This window comes from Amphiura filiformis, chromosome 17 (genome assembly GCF_039555335.1).
Source record: "Amphiura filiformis chromosome 17, Afil_fr2py, whole genome shotgun sequence".
NCBI lineage: Eukaryota > Metazoa > Echinodermata > Ophiuroidea > Amphilepidida > Amphiuridae > Amphiura > Amphiura filiformis.
Window position 1 is genome coordinate 38,532,103 of NC_092644.1, and position 17,330 is coordinate 38,549,432.

At 37.0% G+C, this 17,330-nt stretch overlaps 1 protein-coding gene across 1 annotated transcript in view; it reads left to right on the top strand.

Annotated features, from left to right (window-relative positions):
- Nucleotides 1-16,214, top strand: part of LOC140137773 (rhodopsin-like) — a 55,679-nt gene extending 39,465 nt beyond the window's left edge. The window contains exons 2-4 of the mRNA XM_072159539.1: nucleotides 7,041-7,174; nucleotides 11,362-11,440; nucleotides 14,870-16,214. Of these exons, the coding sequence (XP_072015640.1) occupies nucleotides 7,041-7,174; nucleotides 11,362-11,440; nucleotides 14,870-15,677 (1,021 nt within the window). The 3' untranslated portion in view covers nucleotides 15,678-16,214. The remainder of the gene's footprint in view (nucleotides 1-7,040; nucleotides 7,175-11,361; nucleotides 11,441-14,869) is intronic.
- Nucleotides 16,215-17,330: the final 1,116 nt, after the last annotated feature.

Sequence of the window (17,330 nt, forward strand, 5' to 3'; positions counted from 1 at the left end):
ACTACAACTACTGCACTGGAAATTTTATTTCAGCACAGACAACAGTTGTGGAGTTACAGTCAAAAATGAGGGAAAACCTGTATTTGATCAATAAATCAATAACTACTTGCCTTGAGTTGTTGAATTTTCAGTGCAGTAATTGTAGTCCTTGCCCCTATAATATACATATCTTCCTTGTCACCAATGCGCTATAATTTTTGTGAAAAATGCAAAAATCGGCAACAACATTGGCCAGGGGTGTAGTACCCCCTTAAGAACAATAGTTTGCATATTTCCTCGTAGACTACAAAATTACCTCTTATGTATTATCTAGTTAATAGACCAATTATTGGAAATCTAATTTGGTTTCGGTAAAAACATGCCACATGTTGCTGAAAATTACTGATGAATTAGATTAAAATAAATTTTTGTTCCAAACGTCACGCTTGGTATATAGTTTTGTGTGTGCTCATCACGTACACCAAATCAGTTTGCGAAACGAAGTTTTGTCATGACTTCCACTTCAAGGGGATTAAGTTCCCGTGAAAATGGTCTGGTTTTACTTCAGCAAGCAGTGTGGCATACTTCTGGAAGAGTAAAGCAGATAGCATTTTTAAATATAACATGTCATAGGTTGTGCCTGGTAAGAGAGGGGGTAGGGAGAAGGAGAGGGAGGGTATTGGAAGTGGACATGGAGGTGCATTGACGGTAGCCAAGGGGGACAGATCCCCCCATGGGACATCTTGTCTTCCTTCTTGACACTCCCCTGTTGGATGCTGGCCGCCGTGATATTTTACGCTTTTAGTAAAAATGTTTCCTTTTGAGAATCGCCCCACGCCCTCCTAACAGAAAAACCCTGACAACGTCACTGGGGATGGGGAAATGGAGTGCGAGTGGGAGTGCGAGTATTATAGGAGGGAGTTAAGTTTGAGAGAGCGAGTACAGATAAAGGGGAGATGGATGGGGAAATATGGAGAAGGTAGGGGAGGGAAACAGGAGGGGAAGGGGAGAGAGATTGAGAAGGAGGGGAAATAAATAAAGAATAGGTATTTCATTAGGCTTTGCGTAGTAAATTGGAATTTGAAATTGACAAAGCTGACGAGCCTTTATTAAAGAATATATATGGGCCTATGACGATCGTAAGAATATTAATTGAAACGTACAGCCAGTTTCAAAATTATATGATAAGGAGATTAGCGCTGGGTCCCGACATAATCCTTGTTGAGTGGTTTCGCGAGTTCATTCATTTTTATTCAAACGAAGCGCCTGAGTCTTTTGTCTTGAAGTGGGACTAATAACCACTTGACTAAACAAAAGAGATACATTTTGATGCAGTCGGTTACAAGCTCTTACACGTGCCCTTCTTTTGAACGCACATTGATACACATGTCCCGAGACGCTGTTGGTGCATTAACCAATCATACGTTCGCGTTGGAGTAAATTTGAGGAAAAAAATCCAATCGATATTTCTGAAGTTGCCGTTCCAGTTGAAGTAAATTTTCAAACTTCATTTCGCAAACTCTCTATTCTGTGCACTTCCGCTGCTTTGATATGGGAATGTATGAATGGCAATCACTGAATGATCTCAGATGATGTGATCTTATTATAGTGTTCTGTGTGTCGCGCGCTACGTGAGCATTTCCGCACAAATACTCATTTGATAGGTCAATTTAAGACCGAAATTTACTGAATTTCATTATAAGCAAAATTACTTAGTGGTATTTGTGCAAATTTTCTCGCGCCTCCGCGCGTAATTGTTTCAAGAAGGCAAGAAGGGGAGAGCGCCATTATGTATCCTTGGCCCTGGGCGCCACAACCCCTAGCTACGCCACTGCCCAAGACACATGATGAAAGAAATAAAGCATAGGGCCACCTCAATTTTTCTTAAATCCAAGATGGCTGACAAAATTCCGAAATTTCACTAAAATCCCTAAAACTCGTGTTTTACAGTCATAGCATAGTGCAGTTATGTCCACGGCAATTTCACCGTAACCTTTCCAGCAATAAACCCGCTTAGTGAAGATTAAACCGAGATATGCAGTACTAAACCATTATAGTAATCGATTGTCCAATGCAAATTTATTACCACATGATAATATTAATCCAATGAGCGATCGAATTGTCCGCTACGGTCGACTAATCCAATCGATAATGACGCTATTGACATGTACGGGCGGAGCTCCACTGCTGTCATTTACTCATCAACGCGGTCCCCCGTTATTATAAGGACTATGTTAATGATTGACATGTAGATAATAAACCATACTTGATTGACAGAAAGTACTAAATTTGTACCTATTACGGTTTCGTGACACCCCTCTTGCAAATGCGACCAAGCCAGGGCGGCCCGGTGAAGCAAAATGTGCATTGGAATAGCACGGGAGTTTGGATATAGATGGTATATTTCTTTCTCATACAAATGTATGGTCCCCCGTTATTAAAGCTTTTACCGGGTTGAAAATTCAGATATTTTGAAAAGAATAAGTAATTGAAACATAGAGCAAGTACTAAAATCATAGCTATTATACTTTTTCGTATATGACGCTAACTAGTTCATCTCCTATATCTACAACACAGCGCTACCAGTAGGGGTCAATTGCCTATTGTGAGTGCCCCTGTGTTGTGTGCATACATGTAGTTAACATGATGGAATATTATGGAACTATTTCATTTTACCTTCATTATGCGCATAACAATAGCTAATTCACTAAACGGAGTCACCGTATGACCCAAAATGACCCAACTCATTGAATGCATTTGAGTAGTCTGCCATATTTACGGTATGATACGTCATATGCAGTAGCGTAGCCAGCGGGGGGGCAGGTGGGGCAGAGTGCCCCCCCTGACAAAAAATGAAAGAAAAGTGCCCCTCTGCCAAAAAATGACAGAGAAAATCAGGAGGGCAAAGGAAAAGAAAAAGGGCAAGGAGCCCCTTTTCTAGCAAAATTCAGGGCCAAAATAGTGTAAAATACCTTTTTTTTTTCGCGCTACGCGCGCACATCATCCCAATTAGGCCCTTTTCGGGAAGCTCGAAGACATACACTCTCTAAGTATTGTATGATGCAACTGCAATTTTTTTCGTCTGTGCCCCCAAAATTTAATTTTGCCCCCCCCTGACCAAGAAAGCTGGCTACGCCCCTGGTCATATGCACAACCTCTATACAATTACTAATATTTCAAAGGTGCTTGTATGTTCATTGAACCATGATGATCAAAATAAATCGAGAGGCCAAGACAAAAGTTTACTTGAGTCCAAGATGGCGCCCACATTTTTGAACGGGTCATTCCTTGCTAATTTAAAACAGACTGAGTATGGTTTTAATAGGAAAAAGTGGTAGTTTTTTTCTGGGATGGACCTATTATACTTCATAGAATGGATGCACGTTTCAAAATCTTAATTTTGTCGGAAGTCTTAACAAAATCTTAAAAACGTTATTACATTGCTACTTTAACTTAGATTATTCCTCTAACAGCTTCCCGTTACACCTGGGTATGGTGAGGCAAGTGAGGAAAACCAAAACCAAAACCCGTTTCATACAACCCGTTTAAAACGTTTTTAAAAAACGGGGTTTTTTTTGCTGACCATATATCTTGGCGTTGCATGTCATAGTCCAGTGTACATGTACATGTACATAAAAGAACAACCCAACCCATTCCAAGCACTGTACTTAACGTTATAATTAAAATTATCGTTATATCATATGGTTATATATAAGCTCAAGGACGCAGTAATTAAAGTGGAGTATGGGAGGACTTTGATCGAGTACCTTCCCTTATGTGAGCAGACACATTAGTGATGAAATACTATAACCAGGGTATATAAAATGTTGCCAAAATGTTTATACAGCAAGAATTGTCTTCAAAAAAGACAACGCCATGGATGAAGATCACGTTTCATATTATTTTGCATCGACAAGTACTAGGAATGCTAGTAATTTTGTGTGTGACCAAGATAACCGGGGGGAAATATTGGTATTTATTGCTAAATACAGGGTGTCCCTGAAAGAACTGCATCGTCGGAAAATTGTTTGGGTATTTTAACGCAACAACTAAACATAACTAAATAACTGGTATGGTTGAGATATAAATTAGCTATAACATAATTTTTGAATTTTGACAATTGACCCCCGGGAATTGACCACACGTCAACTTGTAATCAGCTTTTATAAAACATTGATACGCTTTAAAATAGTACCCTGAGCAAGTATTTTCATTGTCTAAAATCACACCCTAAACGAGTAATACAGGGCGTCCCTAAATATTTGCTGTGGTTAAGGAATAAATCAGCTATCACATACTTCTAGAATTTTGACAATTGGTCATATTGTTATTGAAATATAAGAATTTTACGAAACTCTCATGTTTGGTTTATACGTTAAAATATCAACAACAAAAATCAGTTCCCTACGATACAGTTCTTTCAGGGACACCCTGTACCACAAATGACATAGGCCTACTACTCAAGAATTTTCATATTGAAAGCTAAATTAAAAAATGTGTGCTAAATAGGTCTACATTCATACTCAATGGAAATCGTATTCTCCGAGTCTCACAACAATCCAACAATCTATATATAGACGACCTTTGAATATTTGTTGCTCAATGGTGATCATATCAACCAAGTTTCATGACAATCCAACTATCTATTATCAGTAACTGATAACCTTGATATGACCTTGATGGTTTAGACGCTTACTTGTTATTACATGCACCACGTTTTATGACAAATCGGACTATCAATGCTCTGTCACCTTTGTTCCATAACCATTAAGGATATAGGACATTTTTTGTTTTTGCTATAGCCCCTAATGAAATGTATTTAATTATGTTGGCACTCACTCAGGTAGCATTGTGTGTGAATTTTACATCCAAAATAAGTGCTATTCTTTTTTTATGGTCATTGAAAGTTTCACATTGAAAGTTTCACATACTTTGAAAGTTTCACATACGTATCTGGATAAAAATCAATTTTTGAAAAAATAAGAATTCGATAAGTCGAATATTTGTTGAAATATATAATAAAATATAAATGTATAAAATTGGGTATGAAAACTAGTACTGCATCACTGTTATATTAATATTTCAAAATAAAATGCTCAAACGGGCTCGTACCTATTATAATACGTCCAAAGGTCCAAGGAAAGTAATGATGTATCACTGGACCTGGAAAAGATAGGGAATCGTAGATCTTTGACAGTTTAGCGGTCAAGTTAGCTCAATCGATAAGGCGTTCGACTATGGTGCGAGAGGTTGCGAGTTCGAACCCTGGTGGTGCCTAGTATGCTCTCGTGGAAAAATTGAGTTAGCTTGAAATTCCCTTGGACAAGGAACTCACTGCTAATTTGTCTCGTTGTAACCCGTACGAAACTCGGGGAGCTAATCCTGGTTGCGATGGTTATTTGTGGAATGTCTAGGGTGTGCGCTCTTGAAGCAGCAAAGTCCCTGAATTGTTGTTTAATGGTTTATGGAATGATGTGGGCCATAGTGGTCAGCGACAACCTGTAAAGTGTGCTGAGGCTTGTGGATCAACGTCTAGGCGTTGTGCCTGTGCGTAGCGCACTATAAATCACTGTGCTGTTTTTTTTTTTTTTTTTTTTTACACGTACACGTTTACTACCCACCGAGCACAAATGAAGTGTTATAAGGACTTCATTGCCGAGACGGTGGTACTGCGGAATTAGAACATGACAAGTCTGCTAGGCACGTTATTTGAGGGGAACATGACCTAGCCGTGTTTGCACTCAAATATTGAGACAAAGAAAGCTGAAACACAAGAACAATGGTAATATGAGTTATATAAAGGAGATCCCAAAGGCTTGATATGAGGGGTGTCATTTCCACTTTATGTGCATGAATTTCGGGAAGAGGAAAATGACCAAAACTTTCGGGTTTAAAAAAAAAAATTTATTATCATGATTAATATTGGCTTCCTTGAATAATTTCTTACAATATCAATACAAGGTGAGTACGAGGATCGGTCTGTAAGTAACGAGAGTCGACCTTTGACCCCATATATTGAATATTTTGATGGCATTTCTTTATGGTCTCACAACCAATCTCAGCCTCGTCTCGACCGCCATACTTATAACGTTTCAAATCCCGTTTCCGCCATTACATAAAACTCACTTTTATTTACAAAGATTATGTGCAAGCAATATGCATGCAGTATGTCTTTGATATCTAGCAATAAGCAATTAAGAATGCGCACCCATAAAATTTCAATCTTATATAAGTTATATATAGGGACGCTCGCGCGACTTTAATATTGCCAGATAGGATTATTGCCCGGGGGAGTATGTCGAATAATCATTATGAGTATCAGATTCTTTCTCGCTTTCTCGATATTCTTTATTAGCGTGGCATGGCATTTTGATCAACTCATACTCAAATCAATCCAAAGTAAACGCGGTAACCTTTTTTCACATTCCTTCACATCATAAGAATATCTATTGTGCGAATGTATTAACCAGTGCACTTCGGTTATATTTATAAATGCGCTTTTATAAATATGGGCACGGCATTCCAAGACCAGCAAGCGTGACCAAATCCTCATGCATTGACCACTATACAGAAAAGCTTAGGAACTCTGTTAATATCATCAAATTTAAGCATTAATTGAATAGCAAAAATTATTACACATGTGGGGGATTCCGAATTTGTAATATGTTATCAAAAACAACATTTTGAAAGTATTTGACGACGGAAAAATATTCAACGACGGAAACGTTTACAAGATAATCACAAAGTTGTACAAAATAGACAATTTTGCTGCACAGTAGTCTCGTGTTGTTCCGCCGGAAAACCAAGCGCTATGTAGAAGGTCACTTCGAGACTATTACTTTCTACAAGCTGTTATGGCAGCGCAGAGGTGGTCACGTGCGTATTTATAAAAAACGCATTTATAAATATAACCGAAGTACACTGTTAACACGTATAAGATGGATATAATCAATCAAAGTAATTAAATGTTTTTTTCCTTACGTAATTCTTTAAGCTTTAAAACCAGCTTCAAATAAGGCAAGTTAAAATTTCCTTTCTTGTTTTTCTCTTTCTTTTTACAGAACTCGATGTCTTCGCACTCCACCGAATATGATGATTATCAATTTAGCTTTAAGCGACTTTATGATGATAGTCACACAATTCCCTATCGTGCTCAAGTCAATAATATATTACCCATGGATGATTGGTGATCAAGGTATTCAATATAAGGGAGTGTTCATACTTTGGTTGGGATAGGAAAAGTTGGAACCTCGGACATCAAAAATGTTTTGATCCCCTGAAAAGGGTGGATTTTTTATGACCCTTTATATGGTCTTAAATTTTTTTGATCCCCCTTCATGTCCTAAACAAGAAATCAAAAATATGTGTTTTACTCATTAGCTAAAAATGTAGTGTAATACATGTAGTGTTACACGATTAAATACTTAACATCCATTCATTTTGTCCCGGACTTTTACCCTCAATTTTTGTAAATCCCCCAATAAGGACTGAATTTTATTTATCTCCCCTTTTTAGGACTATTTTTTTTGACCCCCTATATTTTCCAACCCACACCAAAGTATTTATGAATACTCTCTAATTATGTTGTTTTCTGATACACTACGAGGGAAGATAACACTGTTAAGAATATACCTAATACTACCTACAGACTAATCAACACACATTTGTGTGTAAGTCGATTAATTATGCACTCCAATTCACACAATTCGGCCTCAGGCTATTCATCTGACAATCCTTCCCCACGAAATAGTGTGATCGTGGTACATTTTCCTCAACGAGCCTCTCAGTAACCAAGGTAATTCAAGAATCGAATTTTCAAAAATGAATCGTTAAGGGCTGGGGTATGAACGTTTGGACAGTATTTATTTTGGGACATTAGAGCACATCAGACATATCGAATTGCATTCTGAATACGAAGAATGTCATTCTGATATCAAATAATTTTGATTTTTGAAATTCGCAATTTAATACACATTTTATGGCAAATCATTAAAATTGATATTTTTGATATTTAACAGTACTTGAAGTAAACTTTATAAATCTGATGATTTATACTTAAAGTGTATGTAGGTGGGATGAAAAGCCGACGATCAATTGAAATTTTGACCTTTCGTATTGAAGATATGGATTTTTATTCCCAAAACACCAAAAAAAAAAAGGTAATTTTGGGAAAAAATCCATATCTTCAATATGAAAGGTCAAAATTTTCAATTGACCGTCGGCTTTTCCTCCCTGCTACATACACTTTAAGAATATATCATTAGATTTATATAATTTACTTCGAGGACTGTTATATATCAAAATTTGAAAAATATCAATTTTTTATAATTTGTCATAAAATTTGTATTATATTGTGATTTTAAAAAATGAAAATTATTTGATATCAGAAAGACATGCTTCGTATTCAGAATGCAATTCGATAGGTCTGAGGTGCTCTCATGTCCCACAAAAAATCGCAAAAAAAAACTGTCGAAACGCAATAAACGCTCATTTTGGATCCCTTAAGAGTGTCAAATTTTTAGAGGTGATATAGTGAGAATTTTCAAGTTCTTGGTTTTGGCTTTTGTCACGTGATTACCTGTGGCTGAGCTCTTACCAGCAGTTGTTATCAACACCTTTGTTCTATGCCTTTGTCCCTTGGGGAAGTGTATTGGTTTTAGTTTGTTATATAATCGTCTGACGTAAATTCTCGGGGTAAAATCTCCATGGTTGGAATGGTGCTTATTAAAGTCGACTGTTGAAATGTTTAAATTATGAGGCTTATTAAAAACATTTGCTAGTGTACTTGATATGTATGTATACATTTAGCTTCATTTAGGGACGCAGCTCTATATGCGCAGAACCTTATATACAGCCTATTACGAACATCGCAACCAGAATCAGCTCCTCGAGTTTTGTAAAGGTAGACTGAGGCAATATTATTAGTATTAAGTTTCTTGTCCAGGGGAATTGGAAGTTTCAATGAACTTGCATAAATGAAACTGGTGGGGCTCGAACTTGTACCGTCAAGAACTCATGCACCAGAGTCACAGTAGGGCATTACCGATTCAGAAAAATGCCGATTTGTAATAGGATTATGTTGTTGTATTTTTTCCCTAATTTTGAATTCACCGTATATACGAAAACTGTTCCTAGTCTTCAAAAAACCCTGTTCTTGAGATTATCTTGCCACGATGTTATTGGTTTGGCGACATGACCAATATCACTATATCAACTCCCATTTTGGAGAAAGCAATTTGGTGAGTTGAATTTTCTCACAAATTCGTCATAAAACCAATTAAATGAAGTTTTGGCCCGAAAAGTTATCTCATCATTCACTGTTGTCTCTCTCCCACAGCTTTTAGAAAAAGCTTTTGATCCATATAAAAACAATGAACCTTTTCGTGTTTTTAAATTATTCAAAGACATAAAAAAATAATATATTGCGTAAAATTTTTGTTTCTGATACCTATACGGTCACACGTCATTCAAATCTTGATATTAATGGACTGAATTCTGTCATTGCAAGTAAAACACAATATTTGCAAATAATCTAGAAGATAATGGCCATTTACTCGACAGACAGGTGATATTTGATTAGTGAGCTGTCACTATGAGCCAAGCTTCATATCTTACGATGTGGTTCAATGACCTACATTTAAGAATCATGCTTCAAAAATGACCTATAAAGTGGAGAAGTATGAGGTTTATACACAACATTATTCGATCTTTCGATCGACCATCGATGCTTGGTTGATCCTTATTATTTATGAAATCAATTAATTTACTATTGTTATTTGTAGAAAAATAATTGGTGCCTGTAGCGATATTGACCAATATAAATTTAGCTTTAATTCTGATTAATTAGTTCATTAATAACAAGCATCGAAGCAGCATCGACGGCCGATCCAAAGATCAAACATATTTGTTTCTGGTGCCTAAATAACTTTCCAATGATGGATTGAGTTGTTTGATATTTTAGTATCTCTTAAGACATTTGAATTTAAAGATATACAAAGGCAAATTACTTTGAAGATTTACCTACTGTGTTTGAACACGTTGAGGCAGATAATTTTAAATTAGTAAAAGCCAGAAGCTAGAATTTAATAACGCATTATAGGTTTATTTTAATCTTTATTCAGTCCAAATGTACTTGATAGTGTCAGAAAGCTTTTGGCGCCGTCAATCATAGCAAAGACGATCGTTCTTACGATAAATATTTTAATGCAATCGTTGCTTGAGTAAATCTTTCATTTCAGTTGTTAAAAAATCATCTTGGTTTAATAATAATAAAAAATCATCTTGGTTTAATACTTTATGCGACTCGTACGTTCTAAGCAATTCATGCGAACATTTAAAGCACAACTGTTTTTATTAGTAGTAGTGGTATATACATGGCGCTATTGTGTGATGTTTGAGTTAGCATCTACATTAGCTACATTAGGGGAACCAATGATAAAACCCGGTGATAAAACCAGAGTCGTACCTGCCGAAGAGAGTAAAAACTTCCTCTGGTAAGGTCACGGGATACCGGAGCCTGCGGAAACTGGTCAAGGAAAATCGACTGATTTGAAATGGGAATTACTTTTTTACTAATACTGTGGAAATTAGTACTTACTGTCAATAGTACGATGATTTAAAGTCCTCAAGTCACGACAACCATGACAGCATCTTGCGATAAATACAGGGTACTCAAAATGAATGTGGAATGTATTAGGGATTAAGTCGACCAACGGTGTCTCCGTCTCCAACGGTCGACCGCCGGTTCCAGGCGGATCCGTCCGGTAGGGAGCCGGTTTGTGTTGTAAACAAAGGAACAAGGGTCAACCGCCTGTAACAGGTGGTCAACCGACGGTCGAGTTTTGATTTCATCCCTTATAATGGTTAAGTTAGACTCCAGTGCAATGAGAGTTCCTGTTTTTCCTCGTGATTGAGCTAACTTGAAACCACCCTTGGCGAGAACTACGTATTGTCTCGGTTACCCGTACGAGAACTCTGGGAACTAATCATGGGTGCGATTGTTTATTGTGGTATGTAGAGGGTGTGTTCTTCCTAATTGCAAGTTCCTGATTGACGCTAGATGGTTTATATTATGATGTGTGTCTTGTTGCTAAATGATTTATATGGTGTGTTTTGGGCCACAGTCATCAGCGAATTCCTGCAAAGTGTTTGTGGCCGTATGCCTGTGCGTACATGTAGCGCACTATAAATTACTGAGCTTTGTTTAATCAGAGTTAATATTAAACCTATTACACCTATGTAGGGTGAATAGCCTAACATCGAGACGTTTTTGATAAAGCCTTTTCTTGATAAATATTTGATAAATACAGTGTACAGTCGTTTATCAATCATTTTGTATAAGTATAATAAATTAAATAACATCTTTCTTCTTTTTCATTGAAGTTTGCCAATCAGCTGCTTTTTGTGGAGCGCTCTTCGGGATACTATCAATATCAAGCCTTACAGCGATAGCATTAGACAGGTAAAATAATTGCATTGCAACAATTTTTTGAATTGATTTTGTCTGGGATAAGTTACACATTTGAGCGATGAGCTTTCTTTGTACTACCAGATGTTTGATTTTACTATCGCTATGTACTTCTTACTTGCACGTTTTAAAAACTGTTTGTGTGTACCGACCCATGCTGTTAGTTATTCTTTGGGTTATACCTTTCATCATGATCCATCTAGACTATTGCTCTGTAACATTTAATTTCAACAAATAACTATCCACAGAAGAATTCAGTAAACTACGGTAATGACAAATTATGGCATTCCGGGTTTTAATTTCTTCACCGGGCCTCTAAGTTTCTCCATTAGTTACCAGGAAATTTCCGGGTTTCCGGCCTAAGCCCTAGCGGGCTTGCGGCCTTGATGTCTTGTGAGCCCTGACGGGCTGGGGCCCAGTATCAGCAAAAACATCAAGACCGCAAACCCGGTAGGGCTGAGGACGGAAACTCTTATAGTGAGGACTCATTACCCATTATATTTATCCTCCAAGCTCCTCCACAACATTCCCCATAGCGCATTGAGTAACTTATATTATCAAGTTACTCGTTTATACATTTTATAGTGTTATGTGCCCTAAAATATTCCATAATGTTCATTAAAAGTTATTTTATTATTTTGTCATATTTGTCTCTATTTGTTTGTACATGGAACATTTTAGAATTCAATGGATAATGCTAATAAATAAAGTGAAAAAGAAATTCAATTTCAGTTATAAGTTTCTAGAAAATTAAGTGGTGGCGCTATTACAGTAACCATGTATACAGGTTAAAGATTCTGATTGGCTTGCGTTGAGGTAATGAGCTATATTTAGAAATGATGTAATATGATGTATGCTATAATTTGTTGGTGATTATTCTAGAATGGTAAAAAACTATATATATATATATATATATATATATATATATATATATATATATATAAAGCCTGCGAAATAAATAGTTTTGGCAGCAGATTAGAGTTATATCAGGACACTCTGTGAAACTTATGTTAGCCAGTGGTGGTACAAAAAGTTACCATAATTGAGTCTTCAAACTTCGGTTCGCGGTTCTTGTGTGTTGAAGAGAAGAAAATACGCCAAAGGCGGTAATGAAAGTCAATGGTGCTTGATTGTTTCGTCGACTTCGTCGAAGAAGTGAAAGACAGGAAAATATCCATCAACCAACTGTGGTATTTTGCTGGACTAACATAGTGTGTTATCTGACCGTCAAGTAGAGTGCTTGAGTGATCTCCCGGGGGGCACTTCAATATGAAATGGATATAGGTGTAGGGCTGGCACTTTCGCACTAAGGGGCATTCGGTGAGAGCAAAATGTAAAAAATATGGGGTCATTGGGTGAGAGCATGATTTTTGGCATTCGGTGAGAGCAAAATGTGAAAAATATGGGGTCATTGGGTGAGAACATGACCTTTTTTTTAAATGGAATCTTTGGGTGAGAGCCGAAAAAGCGCCACAGAAACCTCGAAAATTGAGTATCTAGTTCTAAATGGCTTCAAATTTCCTTGTTTTTTCAAAATAAGTAACAAAATCCATGATAAATGAAAGTTGCTGTTCAAATTGGACTTGTAAGTGTCTTTGGGTGACAGATCAAATGGAAAAATAGGGGGTCTTCGGGTGACAGAGCATGGACAGAGCATGTGTTCGTAAAAACACATGGGGTCTTTGGGTGACAGCGATGCTGAAAAGTGGGTCTTAACAGCCCTACATACGCGTCACCTCCAAAGTTGGAGTGCCCCCCGGGAGTGATCTCCAACAGAGGAGCTTACGTTCAACATAGAAGACCAAGCACTAGCATAGCCGCTAGGATAGTGAAAACATAATTTTCAGGACTTGGACTGATAATGTGGTAGACCGGGGGGTTCTCTTGGGTAGGCAGGATCTCGGACATTGCCGAATCTTGGATCGAGAACCGAGACCAAAAAAGGAATCTCATCAGAACATCAGCTATCTAGATCTTCAGGCTTAGATAAGTAATCTTTGCCTTGAGTCTTTTTGACTCGTAACAATAGTGTCAAATTTAGATTTAAAACGTTTCATATACGCACTAAAATTAATTGATAACAACAGAGAGCGCTATCACTCTTAAGCTTCCAGTAGAGAAAATAACAACGTCTATAGAGTATGTACTGTGTGTCTACATTAGGTCGACGTGTGAATAGGGTTGTTCACGAAACCAGTGAAATGTTGTTTCTCTGATAATTTGCTTGGTAATAGAGAATTGGAATTAACCCAATTTTTGTCCCACTTAGATACAATGCAGTTTCTCCAGTTTCATTTTTGTACAGAGGTCTTCAGTTATTAGTTTCCATATAGTTTCTGACAGTATAAGAAACGCTTCTCCACCTACCACTCATATCAACGTATTGAAGTGTATAGACAGCATTGATAATTATTAAATAACTTAATTTGAAACGTTTTTATTGTACATATTTTACAAAGGTGTTTAGATTGATCTCAACCTACAACTAAAACTATTGGTTTGCCTGGTATAGTGCGATTACAAACGGACAGCTTCGGTAATGATATCGTTATGAATTCGGCAGACGGCCGAATCCGGATTCGGCTTTTGGTATGATTCATTTTACAAATGCATTAGAGAACAAGGGATCAATGCTCAATCAAAAGGTTCTTATTTCGATAAGAAGGGATCAATGCCATACATAATAGAGGGCAGCATATCATTTTTTAACGGAGATCAGATGATAATAGCATTACATAATAAGTAATCAAAAGAGGGCGGCATACAAGGTTACCTAAAGGTGCATCGCAGTACGGTCAACGCGACGATAAAAAATCGTTATGCTGCCCTCTGTAGGTAAAGCATTATCCCTTGTTCTCTAATTAAAAAATAATGCGTAACATGAATTTACCAACAGCCGAATCCAGATTCGGCCGTCTGCGGAATTCCATAACGAAATGCCCCGCCAAATTTACTTCGTCTTCTACGTCAACTTCATGAATTAGTCATTCATTGCCGCGAGTTTCACAGTAGAGTGACTTTGTCGAGATAATCATCTAGGCGGTGAAGTAAACTGTCGCAAACTCGTCATTGTTTGGCATTCCGTACTATATGAAACCATATTCCATAAGATATCAAACATGTGGCTTAGACACCAAAACGCAATTATGTGATGTAATTTTATGAAAATTTACGGCAACAAAGTTGACGGAAATGATCCGTAACAATCGGTTTTAAAACTGTGTACCTTACCAAATTGTCCATATTCTTACAGATATAATGTTTTCTACAGAGCATTTTTACGAAATAGTTCGAGCAATTTAAACTGAATGTCCGTAAAATTATAGCACAAATGTTGGCAGTGAATATGAACCAGGCATAAACTTTTTGTTGTTGTTGTAATAATATATTGGTGTTTTTATTGTCTCTGTTCTATTTTCTCAGGCATTACGTCATTTGCAGTGGTTCTTACTTAGTACGGAGAGTGTCGTACTACCGATGGCTGGTAATGGCGATGGTGGTTTGGAGTTATAGCTTCTTCTGGGCAATCTTGCCTCTCTTTGGAATCGGCAAATACGTCCATGAAGGCTACGGTGTCAGTTGTTCTTTCGAATATTTAGATTTATCACTTCACAACCGTTTATATGTTGGCTTCCTTTTTGTTGGTGGTTTTCTCATACCAGTTTCAATCATTACAGTCTGTTATAGCCGCATCGTACAAAGAGTTCACTCGAGCCGACGAGCATTGTCTGGTAGTTGTCCAAGCAATACCTACTTAATAAAACGAAAAACTGAAATTAAGGTAGCAAAGCTTGGGTTTACTCTAACTATGTTCTTTATTATATCATGGACGCCTTATGCAACAGTAGCTTTCATAGGAGAATATATCAACCAAGATGTGATAAGCCCTTTGGTACAAACAATACCTGTGGTTTTTGCTAAAAGTTCAGCAGCGTGGAACCCATTTATTTACGCAATTGCACACAGGCGTTTTAGAGACGCCTTTAAAACAAAGTTTCTCCCTGGTGTTCACATTTTGAACAAGTATTCTTCATTCACAACGAGGTTAAAGAACTCGGGAGCTAGCCCACCAAGTCCTAAATCTAAGTCAAATGAGGAGGAGAATGGTTGTGTACAGCATCAGAAGAGTCCAAGTAATGAATACCACTGGAAGAAAATGACATTGGTTACCATGAAGCAACATGATAATTGCGCGGAAGAATGCTGCATGCCAGCATCCTCATCTGTTTGAAGACTTTAAAAACCATGTTAAGATATTGAAATGAAAGTGAATAATCATTTTATAATAAACTGGCCTCAAAAAGAAACTTATAATGTTCACAAGGTCATAACTTAAAATCATGTCTATAAAAGTGAACAACAATTACGCACAGGATTACTCTACTCTAAACACATGTCAGTAACCAAGTAGTTGTCCAACTGACACAACAGCAAAATGCACTGACATGGAACACCTTCCTGGGCCACATTCACAGCCCAACAGATTTATTTTGCTGGGTTCCAATTATTCGCCGGTACATGAAAAAAAAATTACATACAGGATTACTTCAATCAAAGTATGCTTCAATACTCTACTCTAAACACATATTAGTAACCAAGCAGTTGTCCAACTGACACAACAGTAAAATGCACTGATACGGAACAACTTCCGGGACCATTTTCACATGCGAATAATTGGAACCCAGCAAAGAAATCTGTTGGGCTGTGTCTCACCCCCCGCCCTCCGCTCTCAGCCTATTATGCTGTATCAAAATAATTGATACAAAAACAAAAATTAAGTACACCAATCGTTTTAATACAGCCTGTATACATGGTACAAAATGTCAACATGCTTTAATAGCTTGCGCCCACGTGATAAAGTGGGAGATTTCTGGGTGTTTGAATAAATAATTGGAAATCATTTGAGAGGCATTATTTCATTCACTATTATCGGGTGCCAATCCACTGTAAAAATTGAAAAAATAAAAGTTGTTCAAAAATACCTGCTTTTTGTGTTTTTTAAGAGTAAATGTATCACTACTTTCATATGTAAAAGATTGCCAACACCACTTGCATATTTTTCTTTCAGGAGGTCATGATGTTTTTTAACACTAAAACTCAATGTAATGTGAGCTACGTTACCGGCTACAAAATGGGCTGGTTTTACTCAATCCAAGGTCATAAAAAGCAAACTAAAGATCACTTGAGTGAAATGTAAACCCGAACTCACCATTTCATAGAAGTTTTAAAGATGTGTAAATGAGTGTGTAACATAGCTCACAGTAACGTAGTTCACGGGTTTTTAATGTTTTTGATGTGATTTGCGAATGTTAGAACGTTATGTCGGTTAATTCTAATATAAATGGGGTTCGACCACTGGTAGCTTTCACATATTATTAGGAAGTACATGTAATACAAGTGCATACTATAGAATCCTGGTAACGTAGCTCACCAATCTTAACATGGTCGGTCGAAATTTCAATGTTGACAACATTTCTATGCCAAAAATGCTACAGCATCACGATTTTTACTGTGATTTTTAAAACCTATGAGTGTTTCCTTTCAAAAACCGCAAATTACATTGATACCTCTGTTTTACTTCTTTCCAATAACGTGTGTTAAAAAGGGGTAACGTAGCTCACAGCGTTTTGGTGGAAAGTGCAATTCATTTTAGAATTACACAAAGACGTTTTAATCACTAAAAAATAATGTTGATAAACAATACGATGGTGCGTTATCTAATTAAAAAACAACAAATATGTAAAGAAATCGTATTTATTCAGAGAAAATATTCAGGGTTAGATGTGACACTTGAGCAGTGGAAACGCATTTTAGCGATTTTGAGCCTTTGCAAGGGTTAAGCAGGCTGAAGAAAGCATTTAAAGTATGGAAAACTATATATGTC